The sequence below is a fragment of the Nannizzia gypsea genome, genomic scaffold (assembly GCF_000150975.2).
Source record: "Nannizzia gypsea CBS 118893 supercont1.6 genomic scaffold, whole genome shotgun sequence".
NCBI lineage: Eukaryota > Fungi > Ascomycota > Eurotiomycetes > Onygenales > Arthrodermataceae > Nannizzia > Nannizzia gypsea.
This window is the reverse complement of record NW_003345196.1, coordinates 1,115,217-1,138,693: the sequence shown is the minus strand read 5'-3', so window position 1 is coordinate 1,138,693 and position 23,477 is coordinate 1,115,217. Positions and strand designations below refer to the sequence as shown.

Sequence of the window (23,477 nt, the reverse complement as noted above, 5' to 3'; positions counted from 1 at the left end):
TGCTGTTGGTGGCTGCGGGCTGACTTCCTCCGTCTGCTGTCCAGCGATGTCGTTAACTTATCAACACAGTTAAAGCAACTTAGATATAGTACCTGCCACACTTGCAGGTGCTTGCCTTGCATAACTAGCCAATGGGCCCATGCACCCCTCACTTTGTGTTACCACCAGTTAACTATATCATGTACAGTGCAGGGTTGATGATCACCCGTCAAGCGAAACTCAAGGTTCCAGGTCCTCCGTAAGGCAGAGCCGGGATGCCTCGCGGTCTGTGTTTCCCTAGCTATTGCTGACCCAGTTATCTCTTTTCTCATTATTTGAACTCCAATCCGCAATCACGGCTGACAGTCCGGGATCTGGGTGCTGTAACTATGCCCAATCCATAGTTAAATATGCAACCCCTTCTCACGGTCAGCCAGCCTCTAGCTTCTGTTACCCCCCTTGACAACTAACGAATACATACGTACTTGCTGTGAGCTCCGAATTTCTTCGACAAGCAATGGCTACCAATTTAGATCAAGGCAGTCCAAACCACCTGGACACATTCCTCATGACCAATCGTGATATCAAGTACGTTCATTATGTTATAGTCACGCTCTTCGGGACCCTCGAAACACAGATTCTGCCGATTGCCGGGTGCCAGGAACGAGTTCGCTCGGCAAACGACACACACAGAGTGTCACCTTTTTCCCTATGGGGAGGTTTCGGCAATCTCAAGTCCTTCACTGACAATTTCGGGTACGGTTCAGACCTCTGGCACGCTGATTGGACGTCTTTGAGGGCAATGGATCAGCACAATGCGTCGGTTTTGTGCAATGTATCCGAGGCTGCCGCCCATCATCGAGACGTCGACCCAAGCAACCCGTTTCATCGCTGTCCTCGAAGTGGTCTTCAGCTTGCGCTCCAGAAGGCCAAAGAGCAGCTGAACGTGTCCTTCCTTGTGGGCTTTGAGCTAGAGTTCTATCTGCTGGAGAAAACGCCCGACGTCGGACAAGGCTGGAAAGCCCCTACAGCAGTGCCAGCCTGCTATTGGAGCTCACCCATATTCCTGCGAGGTGACTTGGGCATCTGCCTTGCTGCATGTGTTGACGCCATCGAGGCTGCGGGCATCCGGGTTGAGCATTTCCACGGGAACTTCTCACCCCAGCACTGTGAGATAGCCCTGTCTCCTCTGCCCGCCCTGGCTTCGACAGATGCTGTGGTACAGGCCATAGAGATCGTGAGAAGAACGGCCGGGCGAAATGGATTCCATGCCACTTTCCACCCAAAGCCTTTCGCCGCGTTCAGCTCCTGCGGCCTGCATGCTCACATATCGATGGAGCCGCCGGTGGCTAAAGATATATCCGACCATTTCCTGTCTGGCATCATGCGCCGCCTGGAGATTCTCTGCGGCATCGGTATGCCCTTCGAGGCCGCGTCACGCCTCGGCGCGGAGATGTGTGGAGAATGGCAAGCATGGGGCACTGACAACAAAGACGTTCCAGTTCGGAAAATCCGAGACGGGTACTTCGAGCTACGCTGCATCGATTACATGTCGAATATCTACTTGGTCATTGCTAGCTATATTGCTGCGGGTCTTCTAGGCGTCACAGCGAAAGAGCCATTGGAGCAGAAGGATTGCCTCGGGTCGCCGTCATGGCTAACGGACAAGGAACGTCAGGCTCTGGGGATTGTTAAGCGGCTGCCATCTACTTCAACAGCTTCCTTGATCCGGCTAGAAGAAGACCGTATGGGGCTAGATGATGTGATTGGTACGAAACTGATGGACTTTTTCCTAATGGTCAGGATGACAGACACCAAGGCAGACTGGAAAGAGCTGCAGCTGGTATTGTATTGAAGGAGAAAAGGAGAAACCAAAGGCTTGTCTTGTCAATCGTGAACGCTCGTCTTGAATAATAGGTTTCGCTTACCCCTGTAAATAACTAGTTTAGTTCCCGTGCCAACCTTCGCACCGGCCCTTGTAAGTTAACTCCACACCAAACCTAAACTCACTGTGTCAAACGGCAAACCCACCAGAACCTTGTATTCTACTTTCAGCAGCAGCCTCAAAGGTCCCATTCTTCAATAGCCGGAGAACGTGCAGGTCGACACCAACGTTCCCCCATTGAGTATCATGGCCAAGTTCTTTTAAAAAATCGAAAGTCCCATTGTCCCAATTTTGATCTAGGTTAAGCTAGTAACTTTGTTTCAGCATCAATATTGAATCCCAGGAACTGAGAAGGTGAGCTTACCACATTCGGTATCAGTTGGTCATGGAATCGGGGGGCATCAATGGCCTCCTTTGCAGAGGAACCTAAGTCGAGCAGCCTCCACAGCATTTGCTCTACTCCAGATATGATGTGTGACCCACCGGCTCCCCCAGTGGCGAGGTAGAAAGAACTGTTCGGGATGTGATCGACGATGACAGGGCTCATGGACGAGAGGGCTCGTTTGAGAGGCGCAATGAAATTGGACTTAGTGGGGATGTAACCAAAGTGATTGCTCCTGTTCGGCACAGAAAAGTCGTCCATTCCATTGTTCATAATCAGTCCCAAACCAGGGATCATCAGTTTGGATCCCCAGCTCAGATTTGGAGTACTTGTCAGGGAGATTGCCATGCCACTTGCATCGGCAGCTGACAGGTGAGAAGTTCCATGGCTATAACATGCTTTAGGACATGACTTAAAAGAAAAAAATTTAATGCCAAGGAGGAGGATGGACTTACTTAGAGATGATTTCAAGCTGCTCGGGGTTATAGGCTTCAACAGGCAGCGTATGCATGTCAGAAATCTTCGCTCTAACTTCATCTGCAGTGTGTTGTTGGATCAACCGGGCCTCTGACGAGTCTTGACCGGGATTGAAGTCTGGGTCACCCAGAGTTGCGCGCTGACAAAGATTAGTTCTCCTCTATTCTGGCAGCTCACTCGAAGAACTTACCGCAGCATAGCCGAACCTCATGGCTTCAACCAAGCGATGCAGAGTCAGATTCACGTTATTCGGATCTTCTCGGTCTGGGAATTGATGAAAGGCGTTCATTGTCATGAGAACTATGGTCCCCCCCGAGGTCGCGCGGCAGGCTTTGATCTTGTAATTCCCGTAGGTGATCTCGATCGGAGCTGATCTCTTAATCTGATATGCTTGAAAATCCTGGGTCGTCATGATACCGCCATTCTTTTTTACGGTGTCGGCAATCTTGGTAGCAGTTGGCCCAGCGTAGAAAGACTCGGTGCCATTTGTTGCAACCAGTTCCAGCAGGTCTGCATAGCGTTCCATCTTCATGACATCTCCGACCCCGAGCATCGTGCCTTTTGGTGCAAAAACTTCTGCCCAATCCGCGTTTCGGACGAAAAAATTATCGCCTCCATCGTTCTTGATGGCTTTAGACATAGCATCAAAGAGCAGCTGGTTGACTGAGAATCCACCCCTCGCCACTTTAATAGCGGGAGCAATGACCTCCTTCCATGACATCTTTCCATACTGTCTGTGAAGATAATCCAAACCGCGAAGTTCTCCCGGTATTCCACTGGCAAGACCGCCCGAGATTGATGCGTTTGCATCCAGGTTGAACATGTCGCGATCACTGGCAGCTGGAGCAGCTTCTCGGAAGTCAACACACTCGGCATTCCCAGAGGCGTCCCGGACAATGGCATAGCCTCCTCCGCCTAGCCCTGCTATCCATGGGTGAGTAACCCCAAGGCAAAAGTCTGTTGCAACCGCTGCATCAACAGCATTGCCGCCGCGAAGGATGATTGACGTTCCAACACGACTACAGATGTCTCCCGCCGAAACAACAGCCCCATTCTTTCCGGTTAAAAGCGGTCTATGCCATCCAAACACGTTCGGAAAATGAATGTTGGAAACCATCGAGTTTCCAGAGAGCAGTAGAACGCCGAGCAGGAAGGTCACAGACGTGGGTACGATCCAGCGGCTCATGGTAACAATCGTTTTATGTTTGTATGGGAATTTTAGAATGGTCATGCCCACGCCCAAGCAGCATAGCGCTTTTCTGACACGAGGAGCAAATTTAATATTTCGGTAGAGGACACAGATGCAATATCGAGCGATTGTGAACGGTGAAAGAAATCGCAGGTGACACCGTATTTGTAGAGCTCCAATCCTACACGTGACTTGGGAACAAAGCATAAAAGGTATTTGGGTTGGAAGCACCAGCACACAGCCGCTACTGGTCTTTGTTGAAAATTACATCTATAGATAGCAAATACTAAACTGTAGTTGCCAAAATGGAAAGGAGCAATTTTAACAGTTTTATTTGATAGTTATAGCAGTTTTATCCTTCTACTCACCAACTAACCTCCCATTGCGCCCCAGTTCTGAAGAGGCTTTTAGCTCCCGCGTGGGTCTCGCAACCTTAAGCTAACCAGGCTCCCACAAAAGAGGCCCAAAGGAAACTCAATTTGGGTGAAGAATACAGCATCTCCCACAGTTCTTCCGGTCTTATTTGAATCCAACAGCTTACGCTCTCAATATCGATCATCGCCCTCCCTATCCATTGCTCGACACGGGGCATTTGGCAAACCCCGCCAACAGCACAGATAGCCTGTTAGGCACCTCTGCATATTTTACTCTTCAATATTACTTCTGACATTCATACTCTGTTAACTCTACGCCCACAACCATATCCATCAGTCTGGGTTAGGTGTGGATATTCTTGTCGGCCGCCTAGTTGCAAAAGCTCATAAGCACAATATGTCGGAAGAGTGTATTTAATACTGCACTCTTCATGACGTCATTGAGAATAGCCCGGCCACGGCTAGTAGCCATATGATTATAATGATATAAATGACCTTACTAGACCCGGGCTTTAGATGGCCTAGCTAGCATCCCTAGTAGACGCAGTAGGTGTCGCAGGCGACTGTGCCACTACTACTAGAGCGACTAATGTCAGTAGTTAGTATGGGGAAGAGAATACTTAATATATGAAAATGTGTGTAGTTATCAAGACAGTTGCTCGTCAGCACTCACTGTCCCGGGCAACCTCACCCTAGCAGCACACCGAGACACATAAACTGCCACCAGTTAGGCCCTTCTAATTATTGGGTTATCCCCCAAGACTTGGGGGGCCCGATGGCGTTGGTGCTCGTGTTGGTGCTGGGAATAGGGGAGTTGGCGGTGGCAGCGGTGCAAGGCCAACCATAACGGCCAGGTTAGCCAGCGCCAGAGCTCTTGTCGTTGTCATTGTTGTTGTCTTGCCTATGCTTTTACCCATGGGCTCAAGGTGCCTGAGGGCAACGGCATCTTCCGATATAATGAAGTATGTTCTGCCTCGAGCATTTATGAATGCAACAAGGATTACTCCTAATGTGAGGTTTTTCAGCGACTAACTTGGCTATAAGGAGTATGTTGTTGTTGTTTTTGTTGATGATGATCATGATGAAGTTGAGAAGTTGAAGTCGAGGTTGATGTTCTCAAGTTACCTAGGAAGCTTCCTGCCTCCCGAGGTCGGCAAGTATGTTGATGACATAATATGGAATAACTATTCTCCGTAATGCCAGTGACGTCAGAACTCTATTGTGCCAAGGAACCTGCGGGAAGGCGCTGGACAAGGCGCGAAACATCGACAAGGCTCGAGATGCAGGCGGAATAAGCGCCCAAAGTGACATATATAGACGGTCACAAAGCACACATGGAAGTCTTTGTTTACAGTCAATAACTATTTTTCTAACAACTACCACTCCCCAAGGTGCTTCTCAAGAAACCAAGCACAACCAAGTCTCGCTCATATACACCGAGACAGCCCACACACAAATACATATACACAGCCACTGGTTAACCCCTCGATCACACGGCCACGATGGCTCCTAATCGTGAGTCGTTTACCGACAGATCCTACAACGCAATAGAGAAAGCAGCCGACGAAGCAGAGGAGCATGGCCACCCACAAGTGGTGCCCGCCCACCTTGGTTACGTTCTCATCAATGGAGACGACGAGGAGGGGCACGATGACATTCCCATGTTCAAGCAGGCCATCGAGAAGGCTGGCGGAGACCCAGAAGCAATGATTCGGTATTTGAAGAAAGTCATTGTCCGACTGCCTGCCCAGTTTCCAGCAGTCTCCCAGGTTACCATCTCCTCCGCCCTGAACGACGTTATGGCCGCCGCCTATAAACTATCGAAGAAGCAGAAGGACTCTTACGTTTCAATATACCACCTTATATCAGCCCTTGCGCAAGAAAGAACCATCGAACAAGGCCTCACAGAAGCCGGTGTCCCGTCTGCCAGCAAAATCGAGGAGGCTTTGACGGAGATACGCGGCTCGAAGAAGATTGACAGCAAAACCGCAGACTCGACCGACGGTGGAAACGAATGGCTAAAGAAGTTTACGGTTGACATGACCGCGCTGGCCAGAGAAGGAAAGATTGACCCCGTCATTGGGCGGGAGGAAGAAATGCGAAGAGTAATTCGCATCTTGAGCCGACGGACAAAGAACAACCCTGTCCTGGTGGGTGAGCCCGGTGTTGGAAAGACAACCGTTGTCGAGGGCCTGGCGAGACGTATCGTCAACTCAGACGTCCCAGCCAGCTTGGCCAAGTGCAAGCTGCTGTCTCTCGACATAGGCAGCCTTATCGCCGGTGCTTCATACCAGGGCCAGTTCGAGGAACGAATAAAGAACGTGTTGAAGGAGATAGAAGCCTCCGACGTCACTATCATCCTTTTCATCGACGAAATCCACATGCTCATGGGCGCTGGCGCCTCATCGACCGGTGGAATGGATGCTGCTAATCTTTTGAAACCCATGCTCGCGAGAGGCCAGCTACACTGCATCGGAGCAACGACTCTCAATGAATACCAGAAGTACATCGAAAAGGATTCCGCCTTCGAACGCCGTTTCCAGCAGGTCCTGGTTCCCGAACCCACGGTCCCAGAGACGATATCCATTCTGCGAGGTCTCAAGGAGCGATATGAAGTGCATCATGGAGTGAACATCCTGGACTCAGCTATCGTTTCTGCTGCAACCCTCGCTGCCCGCTACCTCACCACGCGACGGCTCCCGGACTCTGCCGTCGATCTTATTGACGAAGCCGCAGCATCAGTAAGGGTAACCCGTGAATCGCAGCCGGAAGCCCTTGACCTCTTGGAGAGACGACACCGCCAGCTCCAAATTGAAATCCATGCCCTGGAACGTGAGCAAGATAAAGACTCCAAGGTGCGTTTGGAGAATGCGAAAAAGGAGGCCGAGGCCGTCAATGCGGAATTAATTCCACTGCGCGACAAGTACATGAAAGAAAAGGAGCTTAGCCAAACCATCCAAGAGGCGAAGATCAAGCTGGAGTCTCTCAAGGTACGGCTTGACAGCGCAACACGCTCCGGAGACACTCAACGAGCCTCAGACCTGGCCTACTATGCCATCCCCGACGTGGAAAAGCGGATCAGCTCGCTGGAGAGTGCGAAAGCCAAGGCTGATGCAGCACGCGTGAATGCCGGAGGAGACGGCGACTCCCTTGTTGTCGATGCTGTCGGACCAGACCAAATCAATGAAATCGTTGGCCGATGGACAGGAATCCCCGTCACTCGACTGAAGACGACCGAAAAGGACAAGCTACTGAACATGGAGCAGCAGCTGAGCAAAACCGTCATAGGTCAAAAGGAAGCCGTCCGTTCAGTGTCGAATGCGATTCGGCTGAAAAGATCTGGTCTCAGCAATCCAAACTCGCCTCCAAGCTTCCTATTCTGCGGTCCATCAGGAACAGGAAAGACACTCTTGACCAAGGCCCTGGCCGAGTTCTTGTTTGACGACCCAAATGCCATGATCCGCTTCGACATGTCCGAATACCAGGAGCGGCATTCACTCAGCAGGATGATTGGCGCTCCTCCAGGCTACATCGGCCATGATGCCGGTGGCCAGTTGACGGATGGCCTCAGGCGTCGGCCATTCTCAATCCTGCTATTTGACGAGGTCGAGAAGGCGGCCAAGGAGATCCTTACCGTCCTCCTCCAGCTGATGGACGATGGCCGCATCACCGACGGCCAAGGCCGCATTATCGACGCCAAAAACTGTATTGTCGTGATGACCTCCAACCTGGGCGCGGAATACCTCAGCCGGCCAACTCTTCCCGACGGCTCAATTGATCCAACAACCCGACAGCTGGTCATGGGTGCCCTGAGCGACTACTTTCTTCCGGAGTTCCTCAACCGCATTTCCAGCACCGTCATCTTCAACCGCCTTCCGAAGCGCGAGATCCGCAAGATCGTGGATGTCCGGCTGGCTGAGATCCAGAAACGGCTGGAGAGCAACGGCCGCAGAGTGAAGATTATGTGCTCTCCGGAGGTCAGAGACTATCTTGGCAAGGCAGGCTATTCGCCCGCATACGGTGCTCGACCATTGGCCCGTATTATCGAGAAAGAACTCTTGAACAACCTGGCCGTGTTCATCTTGCGAGGCAGCATCAGAGACGGAGAGGTTGCTCGGGTCGTGATGCAGAATGGGAAAATCGCGATTGTCCCCAACCATAAGGATGACTATGTGGATAAGATGGACATTTCCTCTGATGACGAAGAATACGATACCGAAGACGACGACGAGGAGGACGAAGGTGACGCAGACGGGCTCTACAAGTGAGCTATCATCTCGATCTATTTCTCTCTTGTTTCCTTGCTGTGATATATATGATTTTCCTTTTTGATTATCTATCTGGGTTCACTGGCCTGGCACTTTGATTTTCTGTTTAACATGCAAAAGTCTTCTTCATCTGAATGTTAGCAGGTACCATTAATGTTATGATATATACCCAAAATTCTATACCAAATATTCTTATACCCAACTGCCTCCACAACTTTATACTTAATCTTATGGATTACCATAGAGGACAGGATTTGACCAATACTCCATACGGAATACCCTTAATGAACTGCCTTAATTCCTGTGATGTCCACTCTCCGAATACCACTTGCTTCAATATTCGTCCTCTATCCAGGTTAGGCTTAAGCCTCCCTCTCATCTAACCCTTACCTCCTACGGCTTCTCCTGGCTCTATCCTACGGGCAAATAGATAGATATAGAATGATACCACCTGGACCTCATAGTTGTGGTCACGTGTACCCCTCTTTAAGGGTCTTAGTTTATTCCAAAACAGGAAAGAGGATGAGGGTCGTCACGCTTTCCCTTTTAGGAGAATAAGATGACGTCCTCTTTTTCTTCCTCTTTTTTTTCTTCTTCTTTTTTTCTCATCTTCATCTTTTCCCTTTTACCTCCAGGCAAGACCACAACATCCATAACCACGACGACGAAAAAACGACGAAAAAGCAGAATAATAAGGGGAATAATAAGAAGAAGAGAAAAGAGATGGGATTCTTTACCTCGAAGGCCCGCCAATATCACTGGCATGGAGTGTCCGCCCTCGATAACACCACCTGCGCTGACCCTTTCTCCTCCTCCTCTCCCGCCGACATCACTGGCGTTCCCCCCTCTCTCCTCCTCCCTCTTCTCTTCTCCCTCATTCCCCGCCTCCTCCGCCTCCAGCATGCCCCAGGCCGGCGTCCCGGCACTGGACGGGTGGCACCTATCTTGTGCCATCCTACTTATCTTGGTCCTGTCCCTTGCGTTCGGCAAGATAGGCGACATGCTGCAGGAGTAGGTATTAATTCTCTATCAACTCCTCGCGTTCTAATTGGCACGGCAGTTGTTTCTAGGTCTATGCTAACGCTTAACTACTAGTGCGCTTGCGCATAGGCGGGGCCGATCCCCAGCGGCGGCGGCCGCAGCAGAAGCAACAGCCGCGGCAGAAGCAAAGGATTCCGCGGCGGCGGCAGCGGCACCACCACCGCAATCAACATCATCACGAGGACTGGAGCTAGTCATTTTGGCCCCCGCGATACGGCGGCACATACGGTCATTCTCTAGATATCTAAAGCCCGCACTACAAGTGAGGGATCTGGCTTCCGTGGCCTCCCTGCCTACCTGGCATTCGAACGTCCAGGAAGGCCGCTCCAGACGTAAGTGTCAACCAGTTATTGGCTTCTATTGGTTTGTTATCTACAGCTAGGCATGAGTTAACTCTTACTTATAGGATCCTGGAGCGCCCATACGCCCTGAGCTGCGGCAGCGACATGACTACCGGGTTTTGCTCTCTCTGTCTCTTATTTTTTACTGTGATACCTAATGTATATATATACCCAAATTACTATACCAACTATCTTTATACCAAATACTTACCTAATTCGTATACCCACTTTCCATAACTAACTGACCCTGTTGAGTGCTTAATGTTATGGACTTCAATAGAGGAAAGCATTCAAACAATACACTATATAGAATGTCCTTATGAGCTATCCTTAATCCCTATAATGCCCACTCTCCGAATACCGCTTACTTCAATGCCAGTTTCCACCTCTTAACCGCATGGAGTGGCTAAAGCTCTGCTCCCAAGGCGATGCTGCTCTCTATCCAAGGCTGGACTTAAGTATCTCCCATAAGGAGCATCGATACCCCTGATCCAACCTGTACCTCCTAAGGCCTGCTCCTGGCCCTGTCCTAAGGCCAGGCAGATAGAGATAGAATGAATGATAGTTAGTGATCACGCAGACCTTAGTACAAGGGGCACCTTCTAAGGGCCTTTTTGTTCCAAGAAAGGAAAGAGCATGAGGGGTCGTCACGCCTTCCCTTTTAGTCAGGAACACAGCATGACGTCCTCTTGCTCTCTCTTCCCCTCTTTTTCTCTTCTTCTTCTTTTCTCTCCTTTCCTCAGGCAAGAAGACCTCTAGTACTACTACCGCTACCGCTACTGCGCTGCCGCTGCTACTACCACCACGACCACGACGAAGAAGAGGAAGAAGACGAAGAAGACGAAGACGACGAAGACGAAGCAGCAGCAGCAGCAGAGCAGCAGCAGGAGGAATGTCCTGCTTCGATAACACCACCGACGCCGATACCTCCTTTACCTCCCTCCTCCCTCCCTTCTCCTACTCTTTCTCCGTCCCCTCCCCCTCCTCTCCCCCCTCCTCCTCCAGCATGGCCCCCCCTCTCCCTTCCGTCCCCCTGGCCGGCACAGAGAGGCCGAGCTGGTGGCACTTGTTTAGTGCCATTTTGATAATCCTGGTCCTGTCCCTTGCGTTTGGGAAGATCGGCGACATGGTGAAAGAGTAAGCATTAACTCTCTATCAACTCCTCGCGTTCTAAAGTGGCAGGCCGGTTGCTCCTAGATCTATGCTAACGCTTAACTACTAGTGCGCTTGCGCATCGCAGGGGAGCGGGCAGCGGCGGCGGCAGCACCAACAAGACCACCACCGCCGCCACCATCCCAACAGCAAGGACCAGCGCCGCGCCCAAGATGGGTAATGCGCACCAGTCCTCTCAAAAAAATTAACAGTAAGATACCCTCTCCTAAAGGCCCAAATTAATAGAGCATAACGGAGTGGCTATCCATAACGGAGTGGCTAACTAGTTATATGCTAACGGTGTCAATCCTTAGCTTTATTATTCTTACTTGTTGTATTTTTTACTGTTTATTTTTTACCTTTTTTTTAAGGTAAGTTTGATTACATAATAGGCGTTGCTCCGAGCGACAGCCAATCTTCTTCTTATGGAAATAAACAAGACTGAAGGAACACAAAAGTCACTGACAAGACAACATGGAGTCACCAGCACGAAAGCACGCTCGAGATACGGCCTCCCCTCTTCGCACACTGTCGCCACACCACATCAACCAGCAGACCATGAAGTCCAGCAAACCAGAGAGGGACAGACACTCAGTCGATGTCCAGTCCAAAGTCGCGTTCCTCAACCGCCTAGCGAGCCCCGGCAGCCCGGCACCCCTGCAGCCATCATCGACTACGCATGCTGCCCTACAAAGAGCGATACTGGGCCGTGAAGAGGCCGAAGAAACACTAAGAGCAACGACCAAAGAGTTGAATGAGGCGCGGCAGCGAGAACGACGCGTGAGTGAGCGGCTGGAGTCGTTACTCGAGGAACTACATACATACAAAGAGCGACAGTCACAAGAGCGAGCATTGTTTGAAAAAGAAATACGGCGTGCCAGAAAAGAAGCGTTTCGTGCTGGTTCTAATCTGGTCAAGGCACAAGAGGAATTGAAGTCTTCTCGTGGAGAAATAAAGAGTCTCAAGGACGATGTCAGGATTGAACGAGAGGCCAAGGAGAAAGCCAAACAAGATGCATTTGAACGCGCTTATGCGTTGGCAGGTTTGACAGAAGAGAATGAAGTATTGAAGGATCAAATAAGAGCATTTCAGACGGATAACCAGTCTGGCATTCTCGAAGCAGAAGCGGAGATGATGAGGGGTGAAACACCGAGAAGCAGAGCCCAAAGATCAAGCATAAACCTTATGCCAGGAAGTTCAGCGTCGAGAGGAAAGAAGCGTGGCCTGCCTGACTCCAGAGACCAAATGTCGCCAGTCCGCAAAAAGAGTGCTCAACACCAGCCTGACTTCCGGTCTAGCATGAAATCACCCACAAAGTTAACTCCCAGCCGCGACTTGGTGCCGTTTGAGCAGGAAGGAGAAGAAGAGCCTTTGAAACTCATGGACAACGAGAGAGAAATAATAATGGAACTCGAAGAGGATTTGCGCTGGGAGAAGTTAATGCGACGACGAGCAGAGGATATGATTGATTTCTTGAAGCTCGAGTGTCAGTTTAAACGATGCTCTTGCAGGATTGCAGAACGCCAGGGGATTAAATATGTGCACGATCTAGACTGGGAGAAGATAAGTCCGGCCGAGGATCAAGAGAAGACCACCGTTACGAAGATACCCAGTCCACTGCCGGACAGGAAGCCATCACCACATTTACAGATAACCGAAGAGTCTCCTCCTTCAGAGAGCGCTGATCTTGACAAACTTGAAGCTGATCCCGCAAGCGACGATGCTCCCCCCGAGCCAGACGTTGTCTTCTGCCCAGATACTGGAACTTTCAAGGCAATTCTATCTCCGGCGCGCAAGGCAGAGCCAATACCACCTGAAAGGTCAAATAGCCGTCCTGCAGTAAACCGTACAGAGCCACCTCCAAAACCAAGATGGTCACTTCATGATGACCCTGTTCCGGCACCAAGCTCTGTAGTTCCGAAGAAGAGAAACGAAGAACCACCATTAGTTGCGGCTTTAGAAGCCTCTGATCATCAACCACAATCTCCACGACCAACTATACAAGAACTGCCTGCTACAACAAACCCTCGAAAACGCTACGTGACGCCTCTCTCGCTCGAACAACGTCAACGTCAGCATCAAAACAATACCACAGCTGAAGTGGAAACAATCACAACCACCAAGACAGTACCTCTCAATGCCGAAAGGGCCTCTACTGATTTATCTGCTAAACTCCCCGGTACGCCCATTAGCCGCGAAGAGGCTCTGGCACAGATCCGAGCACGACGTGGCCGTACACAAAGCGCCCTCAAACGGTCTGCCAGTGCGAATGATGCCAGCCATCGTCCCCGCGTTGTCAGCGGAACTTCAACGCCCAGTAACGTCGTCAGAAGTGTGTCAAGAGCGGAGGGTATGACGATCAGCCGTGCTAAGCCAGGTCGCCGCGGGCTTTCTACTGCCAGCCATGGATACTAGTGTCTACTACTTCTTTTCATGCCCATGCCCCATTGCATTGCAACAGTATATTTTACATAGCTCTTTTAAGTGACGCCTTTTATGAATATTACCTTTTCTCTATCTTCCCTTAAGAACAATCCCTTTTTCTCTCCTTAAACCTCTCCTATAAATTAAGAGTTACACTCTGAGCGTAATAATTGATATGTATTGGTCTGCAATAAATATACCAAAGTATACAGGATGGCCAGCCTAGTTATATGATTCTTACACCGCAACACTGAATATGGGATCCCTCAACCTGCGCCTTTCGTCCCCACCAGACATTCACCAGCTCGACAACAAAGACTTTATCGGCATGACTCCAGGCATCAAGTCCCATGTTAGTTATATCCGAAGAAGTGATCATGATCACGTCGTCCTCTTCCGGCGTACGCAACAGGGGCTGATCATCGTGCTCGCCTACAAGAGTCGATGAGTTGTGCTCGTCATCGTCCCGCTCTTCGCCTTCATTATCTCGGTAGCGGCGAAGCGAGGACACTTCGCTCCTATTGCTACAACCAGCCGACTCGTCTATGTCTTCTTCTGTCTCGCGAGTAATAATGTCGAATAAGATGGTGAATATGTGGGTTGTTAGCCGACGGAAATACGTTATGATGGCTATCTCCTGGGACGTGTTGTTTGCATCCGGTACGACCATTGATTCCCGACGGCGGAGTGAAGTCTGGTTTGAATGGTCGTCTACTGCCGCTTCCGTGTCGTCACTGGATAGCTGGAGCAGTTCTGCGTCTTGCTCTGCTTCTTCGTCTGATGGCCCTGCGCCCTTTTCTCCGGCAGATGCCCACCATATGAATGAGGTATATGCTAGTAATGGCCAGGAAATCGGTTCAACTAGGGAGTTTGACGAGAAAGTGGACAGGTTATCTGAGTCTTCTCTCTCAGGCCCGGATATCTCGCCTAGCCGCGAAAACTCTCTGAGGCCATCTCGTAGCGTTATGAAACGACGGGTATCTCGTTGTGTAGCTTTTATGGGGGTGGACTTTGCTTTTGGGTCCTTGTGCTGGCCTGCAGCAGTTGGAGGGGAAAGGGACATTTTGGGGTATATTCTTTCGGGTGCTTGCCTGGAATAGTTTGGTGGAAGGGTAACGAGGATGTCATAGAGCTCTGGCCGTAGTCCGAGCACGCGATCACTGGAACATGCTATCCAGCATGGGTCAGCAGTGTTAGACAGGGCAGACAGCTGTGCCATGTCGTGTATGCCGACATTGAATAACGGCCGAGGTCGGAGGCTGGGTATATCTTTGGTAGAAGAGAGGAGAGATAGCAAGTTCTGGGGTAGAGATGATAATAGGGATATGTTATATACTGGTTGAAGTCAGTTCCCTTGTCAATCCTGGTTTTTGTATCGTTAAAGGGGCGGCGAGAGGGACATACTAAAATTACAAGACGACTCGACCGGAGCATCACCAAGGAAGACTATTCGTTTCCGCAAGAGAGCTGCCCGATATAGAGGGAATATCAAGGGTCCAAAGGTGTCTAGGAAGTCCGGCAGAGTCAACGCAGGATGGTATGACGGTAGTGTACGGCTTGATATGAGTGCGGTTGCATCACTCAGAGCTCGCTGTCGACGTTTCGCAGGCGGCACAGCAGAGGCCGGTTTGGTATGAGACATGGATTCCAAAGGCGACTCTGGTGGTGAGCTTCCCTCACTGTCTCTCAATTGGTGTGTGTCCCAATATTCGGACAATGGCTGGGTGTCGTCTGGGTCGGTTGCTAGCTGTCTATCGCGAAGTCAACCAGGAGTGTCCATCAAATCACAATAAACAAAAGAAAAAAAAAAAGAGCAGCAATGAGAGAGGCATACATGGCAAGGTCCTTGAGTCCTGCAGCGTGCTTCCAGCTTCTTCCGAGCCTACCATGGCTCAGGGGCGCAAGTATCCCTACGGAGAGCATAATCGCATTACGCTCTGCCTCCCCCGCGGGCTGGTTGATAAAAGCGCTGAGTCCGATGTATTGATCGTGGACAAAGTATCTAACCGGTATAAGCACTCGACTAGCAGCATATCCTCCCCCCAGGAGTGGTCAAACACATACACTAGGTCCTCCTTGACGTTGTGCGCGCCAGAGGGTAGAGACTTGAATTCCACCGCATTGTCGAGTACGACTGCAGCCCGTCCGTCAGCCGTCAACACACCGGCAAAGGGCAAGGGGGTCAAACATACTCTCTGGAGCCGTCTTCTTCCAGGCAATCGTGTATCTACCGTTATACCCTTGATATTAGCTGGAGAAGCAGTAGAAGCAGCGGAGGGCTTACCCGGCTCTGATGTCGAAGCGGATCAGGAACAAAGCCGCGATGCCTGGGGGAGCGCCGGGCGAGTCGAAGGCCAGGTCCATCCTCGCCGGTCTGCTGTCTGAAGGCATGGCTCCGCGCCGCCAGAGTCACTCGTCGCTCAAAGCCTCGACGACGACGTCTGTCCCGTCGTGCTGTCTGTCTGTACGTTGTGTACTCCGTATGTGGAGTTGGCGGTCGTAGTCGTAGTTGTGGCTGTGACTATCACCACCGGCAGCGCGACGCTGAACCTTGTCAGATTTTCCTCCTTTTCTCTCGTTCTCGATGCTTTCGAAATCTCAACCACACCACGACGCCAATTCACCTACACCGGGCAGAGGACGACCGAGAGACCAGAAGACGAGAGACGAGAGAGCTGCCATGGAGCCTGCACACCCATACTACCCGCTGAACGCGAAAGTGGTCGGATACCTGGCCAACGACTGGGACGTCCCGACGCTGGTATGCGCCTTTCTCGGAGGATGGGGAGCTCTGCTGCTGCTGACGCTGGCGGTGGTCTCGGTTGCTCGTCCCAGCCTAAGGATGGGCGACAAGGTGGCCATCCTGTGGTTTGTCCTGAGTGAGTAATTGCCCCTGTGCCGGCGTTTGCGCAGGAGATTTATTGCAAAACTAACGGTCGACCAGGCGGCAGCATCCATTTCTTCTTCGAGGGCTACTTTGTGTATAACCACACTCGAATGGCGCCGGCGCAGGACTTCTTCGGCCAACTATGGAAGGAATACTCTCTCTCGGACTCGCGGTACCTCACCTCGGACCCGTTTGTGCTGTGCATGGAGACCATCACTGCTGTGAGACTCGAGACCCTATTACCCGTATAACCCGTATAACAAGAGTGTCAAGCTGACGAAGAAACAGGTCTGCTGGGGCCCATTGTGTTTCCTGCTCGCATATCTCATCACCGTTGACCATCCTCTGCGCCATTCCTTCCAGGTGATTGTCTCTCTGGGCCAGATCTACGGAGATATCCTCTACTATGCCACCAGCATGTTCGACCACTATTTCCACCAGATTAGCTACTGTCGGCCTGAGGGGTACTACTTTTGGTTCTACTATTTCACCATGAACGCTATCTGGATCGTCGTACCTGCCTGTAAGTTGTGGACATCTCCAATGTTTCCCTTGCATATAATACTGACCAGTGACAGACTACATGTGCCAAAGCATAGGCACCATCACCAAGTCGATCCAGTACATGAAGACCGCTACCATGAACCGCAAGTCCCAGTGAACTCTCCGTCTTCGGGCCGCCTCTTCTTAATAGAATACACGACCGTCTTACGAGCACCATGTTCATCGGACATCTTCAGCTTCTTCCATCGATAGATATACCATTGTAATTAGACCGGACACTACATTCTCGATAGACCATGTACCATAGCTGCATAGAACGAACATCATCAACCCTTAACCCTTATCTCTCTTTTCTATTGCCTTTATGTGTGAGCAGGAGGCAAAGGCGATGGGGCCATCGCATCCATTTTCACGATGGCAAGATGACGTCTTCGGGTTCAACGTCAACTTCAACTTCAACTTCAACGTCTTTTTCTTCTCCTCTTCTCTTCCAACAACATCAGCAGCATCACTACCACGACCATTACTATACAATAAAATAGCAGGAGAGAAGGCAAAAGATGACCGCTTTCCTAGCGACCGCCATCGCTGTCGAGTCTCCAGCGTGTGCCCGGGATATCCAGGCGTTGAATGAAGACCTTGTTATAGCCGTAATTGTACTTATTCTTTTTGCCTTGTTCAAATCCGGCCATCTTGGCCAACTATGGGCGACGTAAGTATCAACTACAAACTTCTGTCTTATAGATGGTTATCTCGATATTAGCTCGCATTAACTAACACTTTGTTAGCTACCGGCCGCAGCTTCCTGCTCATTCATGTCCTCGTCCAGCACCACAAGCCGCATCAGCATCAGCATCAGAATCGGCATCGGCATCATCACAAAATGCAACTATCCCTGCAGCTGCTACTGCGCGGGCACCCACAACCACCACAAACGTCACTGCTCTCGCTACTGCTGCTTATATCAATACTGTTGCTCCTACTGTTACCGCCAACACTACTACCTCCACTACTACTACTATCAGCACTGTCCAATACCTACAACAATACAATCAATACTTACTACGATATGATCAATACTTACTACGATACGATCAATACTTGTCTCTATACCGCCGCTAAAGACAGTGTTCGTTCCTTGGGCAGGGCTTGCACGTCCGCGTACAGTTATGTGGAGATATAGTACCATCTTGATTCCTTTACTAAAGCCTGTTTTTTAATTAGGTATAATAAACCTAGGTAGAAATTATCTCTAGAGATAAAAAAGTGTAGATGGACTGGCCGAACCCTGCATTTATATTCGTGGTATATAGGGATTACAAAGGGACAGTAACCAGATATTACTTAATATTGTTGTACTTCGTACGGAAAAAACATCTCACTTAAGCTGTGATAATCTTAAACAGAGAATATCAGCATCTAGAAGATGCGGTCTTCTTTTCGGAGTATACTCTTGATCGAAGGAATAGTCGGGAAGACCATTTGATATCATGCAAAGTCATTTTGTCCTCCTAGGTATTCCCCAGCGTTTCATCAGAGGGTTAGGGGCCGCCTCAACCTCCCATGCTGCAGCTCTGGCCCAGACAGGGGCCAGCAAGGAGGCCAGCAACAGGCGGTTGACGGTGGACGTGGCTAAAGCTGCGGCCGTAACCATAACTGTAGCTGTCTCTATGGCAGTCTCTATAACCATGGCTCACGTTAGAGGCCTCATCAAGAAGAATGGGATGGCGTGTTATGGTTAAAGGCTTCAAGTAAGATGGAGGTATTATTTTATAAAGGAAAGCCAAGACGTTAACTAACTAGTTAGTCATACACTCTGATTCATTTTACCCATGGTCGCGTGAGATAAGTCGGCATTTCATCCACGTGTTCTCAATATAACTAGTTAGTTAACTAGTTACTCATGCTAATGCTTAGTAATAAGACCTTTGCCTCATTTACAACCTCGCCTTAAAACGACGTCATCTCTTCTGCGTCATTCAGTGAGGACTCAGTATTATATATACCCTAGGTGTATAAAGGTTGAGATGCTGCTTGCCATCTCAACCCAACATCCTAGTTCAGTATCTAACACCATTACTCATATTATTTTATCCAATATTATGTCATTTCTATATCCTTTGATATCCAGTATGGCCTCAGAAGCTATAGCATCAATACTCCTTGCCTTTTGGATCACTCTTAGAGTATTCGGCATCGTCCCGAAATTGGAGCAAATTTTCGACCATCTAGGGATAGACCGCATATCTGATCGAATTCGAACATTAAAGGGATGGATCCAAGGTCCACCTAAGTACGACCAGCAAATGGAATGGATTGGAAATCAAAACAGGAATAGAACTTCTCGCATTTACTGGATGCAGTATTATCTACTTATCACGGAGTCGATTATCGAGCATGCTATCCAGCGGAAACTGGACCAAATGGGCAAGCCATACGATATAGGACCTGCGGATTGGAAACGTAAACTACAGGATATAGTACAGAGCAGGGCTTGGACAGTTAGCAACATGCTGTATGATTTACATCTCAAGAAGCCAGAGGGGCCCCTGATACGGCAATATGAACGTCAACAGGAAAGGATAACCAAAGCTCTCGCTACCAACCCGGCCAAGCACCTGTCTCAGCCCCACCTAGTAGAGACATGCAAGGTAAGAGGCGGGTGCTGTGCGAGAGCATGCCAATGCTGTCTGCGGGCTCGAGGGCTATACCATGACAAGACAATCTTCTACGCGCACTGCACACCCATATGTGGATGCTGCGTTCGGAATCGAGGATTCGTGTATCTCAACAAGAAAGGCGCTATGAGATTTGCTGGATCTGCGGATATCAGTAACGTGACGTTTACTATTGAAGAAAAGCCCTATGCCTCTGCAGTGCTCTGAGCTCTGAGCGGAGGAAAATGCTATAGCTTCTCTTCACCACCCCTAAGCTTCCTTATATATACATATATTCCTCTAGTTAGCCCCTCAATGTGATCCCTTTGACTAAGGCTTACCTCCTAAAGCCAAAAACTTGACCCTATCCTGAGATAGTGCAGGATAGAGACTCCATCCTTCTTTCCCTTTCTTTTCCTTTTCTGTCCTGATGAAATGAGCTTAGGCTTAAGAATCGCACGGCGGCCAAGGGCAGTGAGGCCTATCAAATCTACTGAGTAGAGAGAAACAAAGCAATCATTGGCAGCTACATAAACGACGCTGGGTGACGAAGCAGCGCCACTTGGCATGCTCCACATCCGCGTAACTAATACTCCGTAGAGGCCTTAGAATCACTCTCCTGCAGCGTTAGCCAGGGACATCCCAAGCCATAACTAGCGTCTTAGATATAGTACTCCAGAAGCCCAAGTGTCTCGTTATCCTTTTCCGGGGTATCCTTGTTGATGAGCTTTACAAGGTAGTCACCCAACGGTCAAGCTCGGTCCTTGTTTCATCCTTTGGTGGCAGCAACTGTCGCGTATCTGAGTCAGAGTTATAGTTAAAGATGACTAATACGGAATATCTGACAATTGTCCAAAAGAGGAAAGAGCATGAGGACTCATCGCGCCTTCCTTTCCTCTTCCTCTTCTTCTTCGCTAGTAAAAACTTAACCTCATGGTCTCTCTCTATCTTCATCCTTCACCGTCTATCAAACCCGCACCATCACGCCGTTAGGAAGCTCGACTCGTTAAAGACTATGTATGACAATGACGGTAAAGGGGATACTGATTCTTTTGCTGGTGGCCTTTTTAAGAGACGCGGCCATCACGGTCGCTGTTATCGCTGCCGTTACTGCCATCTACGCCGTCCTTACCGCTAAGGACCGGATCCTTGCTTTGATTACTCGGGCCATTACATACATATGGGCCCATCCCATTACGCCACGGCGGTTCTCTACATAGTCCTTATTGTGGCGATGTTTACGTGCGGGCACCCAGGCAAGATCTGCAGAACGTGAGTGTTTGACTACCGGCTCCTATCTGAAGACATCTCAAGGACATACCAACCGACACACATACGCTTGCTAGGTACTGGGCCGATCGTCGTCGGCGCCGCTGCCACCAGACTAGACAAAGCTCCGGTTTATAGCCATAATTATGGTCATTGTCACTGCCTCATTTACATTTGGCCATCTTGGCCAACTTTGGGATACGTAAGTGTTGGACTAGAAGCTTCCATATAGGATTATGCCAACTGATATTTGAACCTTTCCTCACTACTCGGGTAGGCTCTTATAGCAAGACGAGGACGAAGATGCTGTGGATGCGGAGGATGACGATGACGACGACGGCTGCGTCGATTCTTGGGGCTCTCCTCCTGGATTCTATCGTATATCGCCGAAGTTTATCTACTTTGATATGTTGCAGCTTCCATTGACCCGCCACTATTGCAACTACTTGCTGGTAGCTGTGCGAGGTTCCAGAAGCTTATAAAGTTATAAGTATTTCCTCCTTAGCTCTCTAGATAGGTTCTATCTTCATTTCCTTGCTGCCTATTCCTGGCGAGGTATTAGTTAAAGGAATATAGAGTACTCAATTCCTCTGACCCCTACTCTCCATAAAGCCTAACTTATTCCCTTCATATAGGATCTATAAAAGGGTTTAGATTAGATCTTGGTAGGTCAGCAGTAAGCTATAAGAGTGGAGAGGAAAGTAAATCAGAAAATCATTAGTAAGATTATTATGTAACTAGTAAACTAACTAGTAAATCACCAGAGGTAAAAAAATAAAATCAAACACAATACAATAAATAATAAGAAAGTAAAATGCTTTTTTTTTTTAAAAAAAAATCTAAAGGTCAGTGTTGTTAGTATATCTACCTCTTAGATTTGATATTTAGTTCAACTCTTTGAAGGGATATATCTTACCTACTGCTACTTTCTTGGTGTGCCCCGTGTCTGGGATGCAGGCCGAGAGGGGAGAGGGCGTGATGGCTGCCAATGTAGTAGATGGCCCGGCATGGTTGAGGCGGAAGAGCCCGAGCAACAGGTAGGGACTCGGGAGAAGCGACAGCGGGAGGACGCGACGCGACCAGCGGCTAGTAGGTAGTAACTGAATAAGTAACATGCCTTTAGAGATGATAATAATAGAGCACTTACTCTACCAATATTTGGCGGAAATGGCCAAATCCTAGGGATAATACGAGTATTATCCCCGCTCAGGGTAGAAAAGGTATACCAGTACTAGTTAATTGCAGCCTTAACGACGCTAATAGGAGTCAATATAAGTCGAGAAATAACTATCCAACTGAGAAGACGAAGAGTTACCTACACCAACACCGCCTCCCCGGGGTGGCCTGGACGATCGGGGGAGACCCCGGGGAGGTGCCGTTGCCGGCATCGGTGGTATTTAGAGTATCAATTGAGGCCATCATCTTCGTGGAGTAGCAGCAGGGGTAGCAGCAGGGGTAGCAGTAATCGCAGTGGTGGTCTTAGAGGTCTTCTTCTTGCCTGAAGAAAGAAGAGGGGGAAAAAAAAAGAAGAAGAGGAAGAAGAAGAGAAGAAAAGAAGAAGAAAAAGAAGAAGAGGACGCCATGTTATGTTCCCAAAAGGGAAAGCGTGACGACCCTTCATGCTCTTTCCTATCTTAAATAAACCCCTCCCCGCTAAGGGCGGCATGAGGTAAGCGCGGCTGTTAGGCTTCATCGCGAGATAGTTCAATCGGGAGAAAGAGAGCTCTTCGGCACGAACGCTTATCTGACGATCCGGTACCCCTTCTAAAACGGCGCGGGACTGAAAGGGACCCATACGTTGAGTATTGGGTTGCTCATAACTACCAGCTATTCAAAGAACCAACAAATCCGATGGAATACTTGTTTTCAAGGCCGAAGTCGCTGCGTCGAGCGAAGTCTAGCACCGGTTTCTATACACAAAGCGAGTCCGGCTCAAACAAAAGCAAAAACGGGTACAACGACGAGAATTTTGAGATATACCTGCAGTCTAAAGGAAGCTTCATGGGAAAACACAAAGATGGGATTTCAAATGATAGTAAGGAACTTTGCCGGCGATTACTTGAGGTGGAGCATATCGTCCCTAGGGATACCGTATTTGACCAGGCAGCTTTTGAGTCTGCTTGTGAGAGAGTAAGGAAGCAAAGCGAAATGGGGGTGGTTATTCGAATTATTGGCGAGTTAATCGTTCCATCCGCGGAATGTGCTATTGACCTTGGCCATGTTACCTTCGAGCACCTGATCTCCAAGGTGAACGAAGTCTGGGACCCGACGTGACCTTTGACGTTTCTCAGAAACCCGGGGGTTTAGAGCAATCGGAGGAATCACAGGGGCATGGGGACGTCGGCCTTGGAGAAAACGAAGGTCAGGCTTCGGACCCTCAAAACGCCACTAGTTAATGCGGGACCTAACATCCATCACATAAAACCTCAATTCAAGGGTAACCACCAAGACATCATGTCGGATAGCCACATTAACTAGTTAATAAAGCCATGACTACTCATGGGCCATTGCTGCACAAGCGCTGGCTTAGATTTGTGAGCAGGAATTTTCACCGCCCGTTTTCACTGGGGTGCGCCGGCGAACAAGCCCATCGCAACTCGCGGCTGAAGAAGGCATCAGAAATGGGGACGATCTGTTCGAGTACACTT

The 23,477-nt window shown here is 49.5% G+C and overlaps 11 protein-coding genes across 11 annotated transcripts; 9 read left to right on the top strand and 2 right to left on the bottom strand.

Annotated features, from left to right (window-relative positions):
• Nucleotides 1-496: 496 nt before the first annotated feature.
• MGYG_07029 (glutamine synthetase bacteria) lies at nt 497-1,834 on the top strand (the record flags this gene model as incomplete). The annotated part of the gene is made up of 1 exon (XM_003170984.1): nt 497-1,834. One exon carries the CDS (start codon nt 497-499, stop codon nt 1,832-1,834), a length of 1,338 nt encoding a protein of 445 aa, XP_003171032.1.
• Nucleotides 1,835-1,993: 159 nt separating this feature from the next.
• On the bottom strand, nt 1,994-3,909 carry MGYG_07028 (gamma-glutamyltranspeptidase 2; the record flags this gene model as incomplete). The annotated part of the gene is made up of 4 exons (XM_003170983.1): nt 1,994-2,170; nt 2,229-2,634; nt 2,702-2,862; nt 2,914-3,909. The coding sequence occupies 4 exons, from the start codon at nt 3,907-3,909 to the stop codon at nt 1,994-1,996; spliced, it is 1,740 nt and encodes a 579-aa protein (XP_003171031.1).
• A 1,879-nt stretch (nt 3,910-5,788) lies between these two features.
• On the top strand, nt 5,789-8,554 carry MGYG_07027 (hsp98-like protein; the record flags this gene model as incomplete). The annotated part of the gene is made up of 1 exon (XM_003170982.1): nt 5,789-8,554. One exon carries the CDS (start codon nt 5,789-5,791, stop codon nt 8,552-8,554), a length of 2,766 nt encoding a protein of 921 aa, XP_003171030.1.
• Nucleotides 8,555-9,455: 901 nt separating this feature from the next.
• MGYG_07026 (hypothetical protein) lies at nt 9,456-9,977 on the top strand (the record flags this gene model as incomplete). The annotated part of the gene is made up of 2 exons (XM_003170981.1): nt 9,456-9,565; nt 9,665-9,977. The coding sequence occupies 2 exons, from the start codon at nt 9,456-9,458 to the stop codon at nt 9,975-9,977; spliced, it is 423 nt and encodes a 140-aa protein (XP_003171029.1).
• Nucleotides 9,978-10,942: 965 nt separating this feature from the next.
• MGYG_07025 (hypothetical protein) lies at nt 10,943-11,297 on the top strand (the record flags this gene model as incomplete). Its single annotated transcript, XM_003170980.1, has 2 exons — nt 10,943-11,073; nt 11,159-11,297. The coding sequence occupies 2 exons, from the start codon at nt 10,943-10,945 to the stop codon at nt 11,295-11,297; spliced, it is 270 nt and encodes an 89-aa protein (XP_003171028.1).
• A 265-nt stretch (nt 11,298-11,562) lies between these two features.
• MGYG_07024 (hypothetical protein) lies at nt 11,563-13,503 on the top strand (the record flags this gene model as incomplete). The annotated part of the gene is made up of 1 exon (XM_003170979.1): nt 11,563-13,503. The coding sequence occupies one exon, from the start codon at nt 11,563-11,565 to the stop codon at nt 13,501-13,503; it is 1,941 nt and encodes a 646-aa protein (XP_003171027.1).
• Nucleotides 13,504-13,738: 235 nt separating this feature from the next.
• MGYG_07023 (hypothetical protein) lies at nt 13,739-15,903 on the bottom strand (the record flags this gene model as incomplete). The annotated part of the gene is made up of 6 exons (XM_003170978.1): nt 13,739-14,847; nt 14,917-15,263; nt 15,347-15,514; nt 15,577-15,646; nt 15,705-15,739; nt 15,797-15,903. 6 exons carry the CDS (start codon nt 15,901-15,903, stop codon nt 13,739-13,741), a joined length of 1,836 nt encoding a protein of 611 aa, XP_003171026.1.
• A 289-nt stretch (nt 15,904-16,192) lies between these two features.
• MGYG_07022 (3-beta-hydroxysteroid-Delta(8),Delta(7)-isomerase) lies at nt 16,193-17,060 on the top strand (the record flags this gene model as incomplete). Its single annotated transcript, XM_003170977.1, has 4 exons — nt 16,193-16,391; nt 16,457-16,620; nt 16,688-16,922; nt 16,978-17,060. 4 exons carry the CDS (start codon nt 16,193-16,195, stop codon nt 17,058-17,060), a joined length of 681 nt encoding a protein of 226 aa, XP_003171025.1.
• A 403-nt stretch (nt 17,061-17,463) lies between these two features.
• Nucleotides 17,464-18,025, top strand: MGYG_07021 (hypothetical protein; the record flags this gene model as incomplete). The annotated part of the gene is made up of 2 exons (XM_003170976.1): nt 17,464-17,615; nt 17,692-18,025. 2 exons carry the CDS (start codon nt 17,464-17,466, stop codon nt 18,023-18,025), a joined length of 486 nt encoding a protein of 161 aa, XP_003171024.1.
• Nucleotides 18,026-19,035: 1,010 nt separating this feature from the next.
• MGYG_07020 (hypothetical protein) lies at nt 19,036-19,788 on the top strand (the record flags this gene model as incomplete). Its single annotated transcript, XM_003170975.1, has 1 exon — nt 19,036-19,788. One exon carries the CDS (start codon nt 19,036-19,038, stop codon nt 19,786-19,788), a length of 753 nt encoding a protein of 250 aa, XP_003171023.1.
• Nucleotides 19,789-22,493: 2,705 nt separating this feature from the next.
• On the top strand, nt 22,494-23,103 carry MGYG_07019 (hypothetical protein; the record flags this gene model as incomplete). The annotated part of the gene is made up of 2 exons (XM_003170974.1): nt 22,494-22,498; nt 22,533-23,103. The coding sequence occupies 2 exons, from the start codon at nt 22,494-22,496 to the stop codon at nt 23,101-23,103; spliced, it is 576 nt and encodes a 191-aa protein (XP_003171022.1).
• Nucleotides 23,104-23,477: the final 374 nt, after the last annotated feature.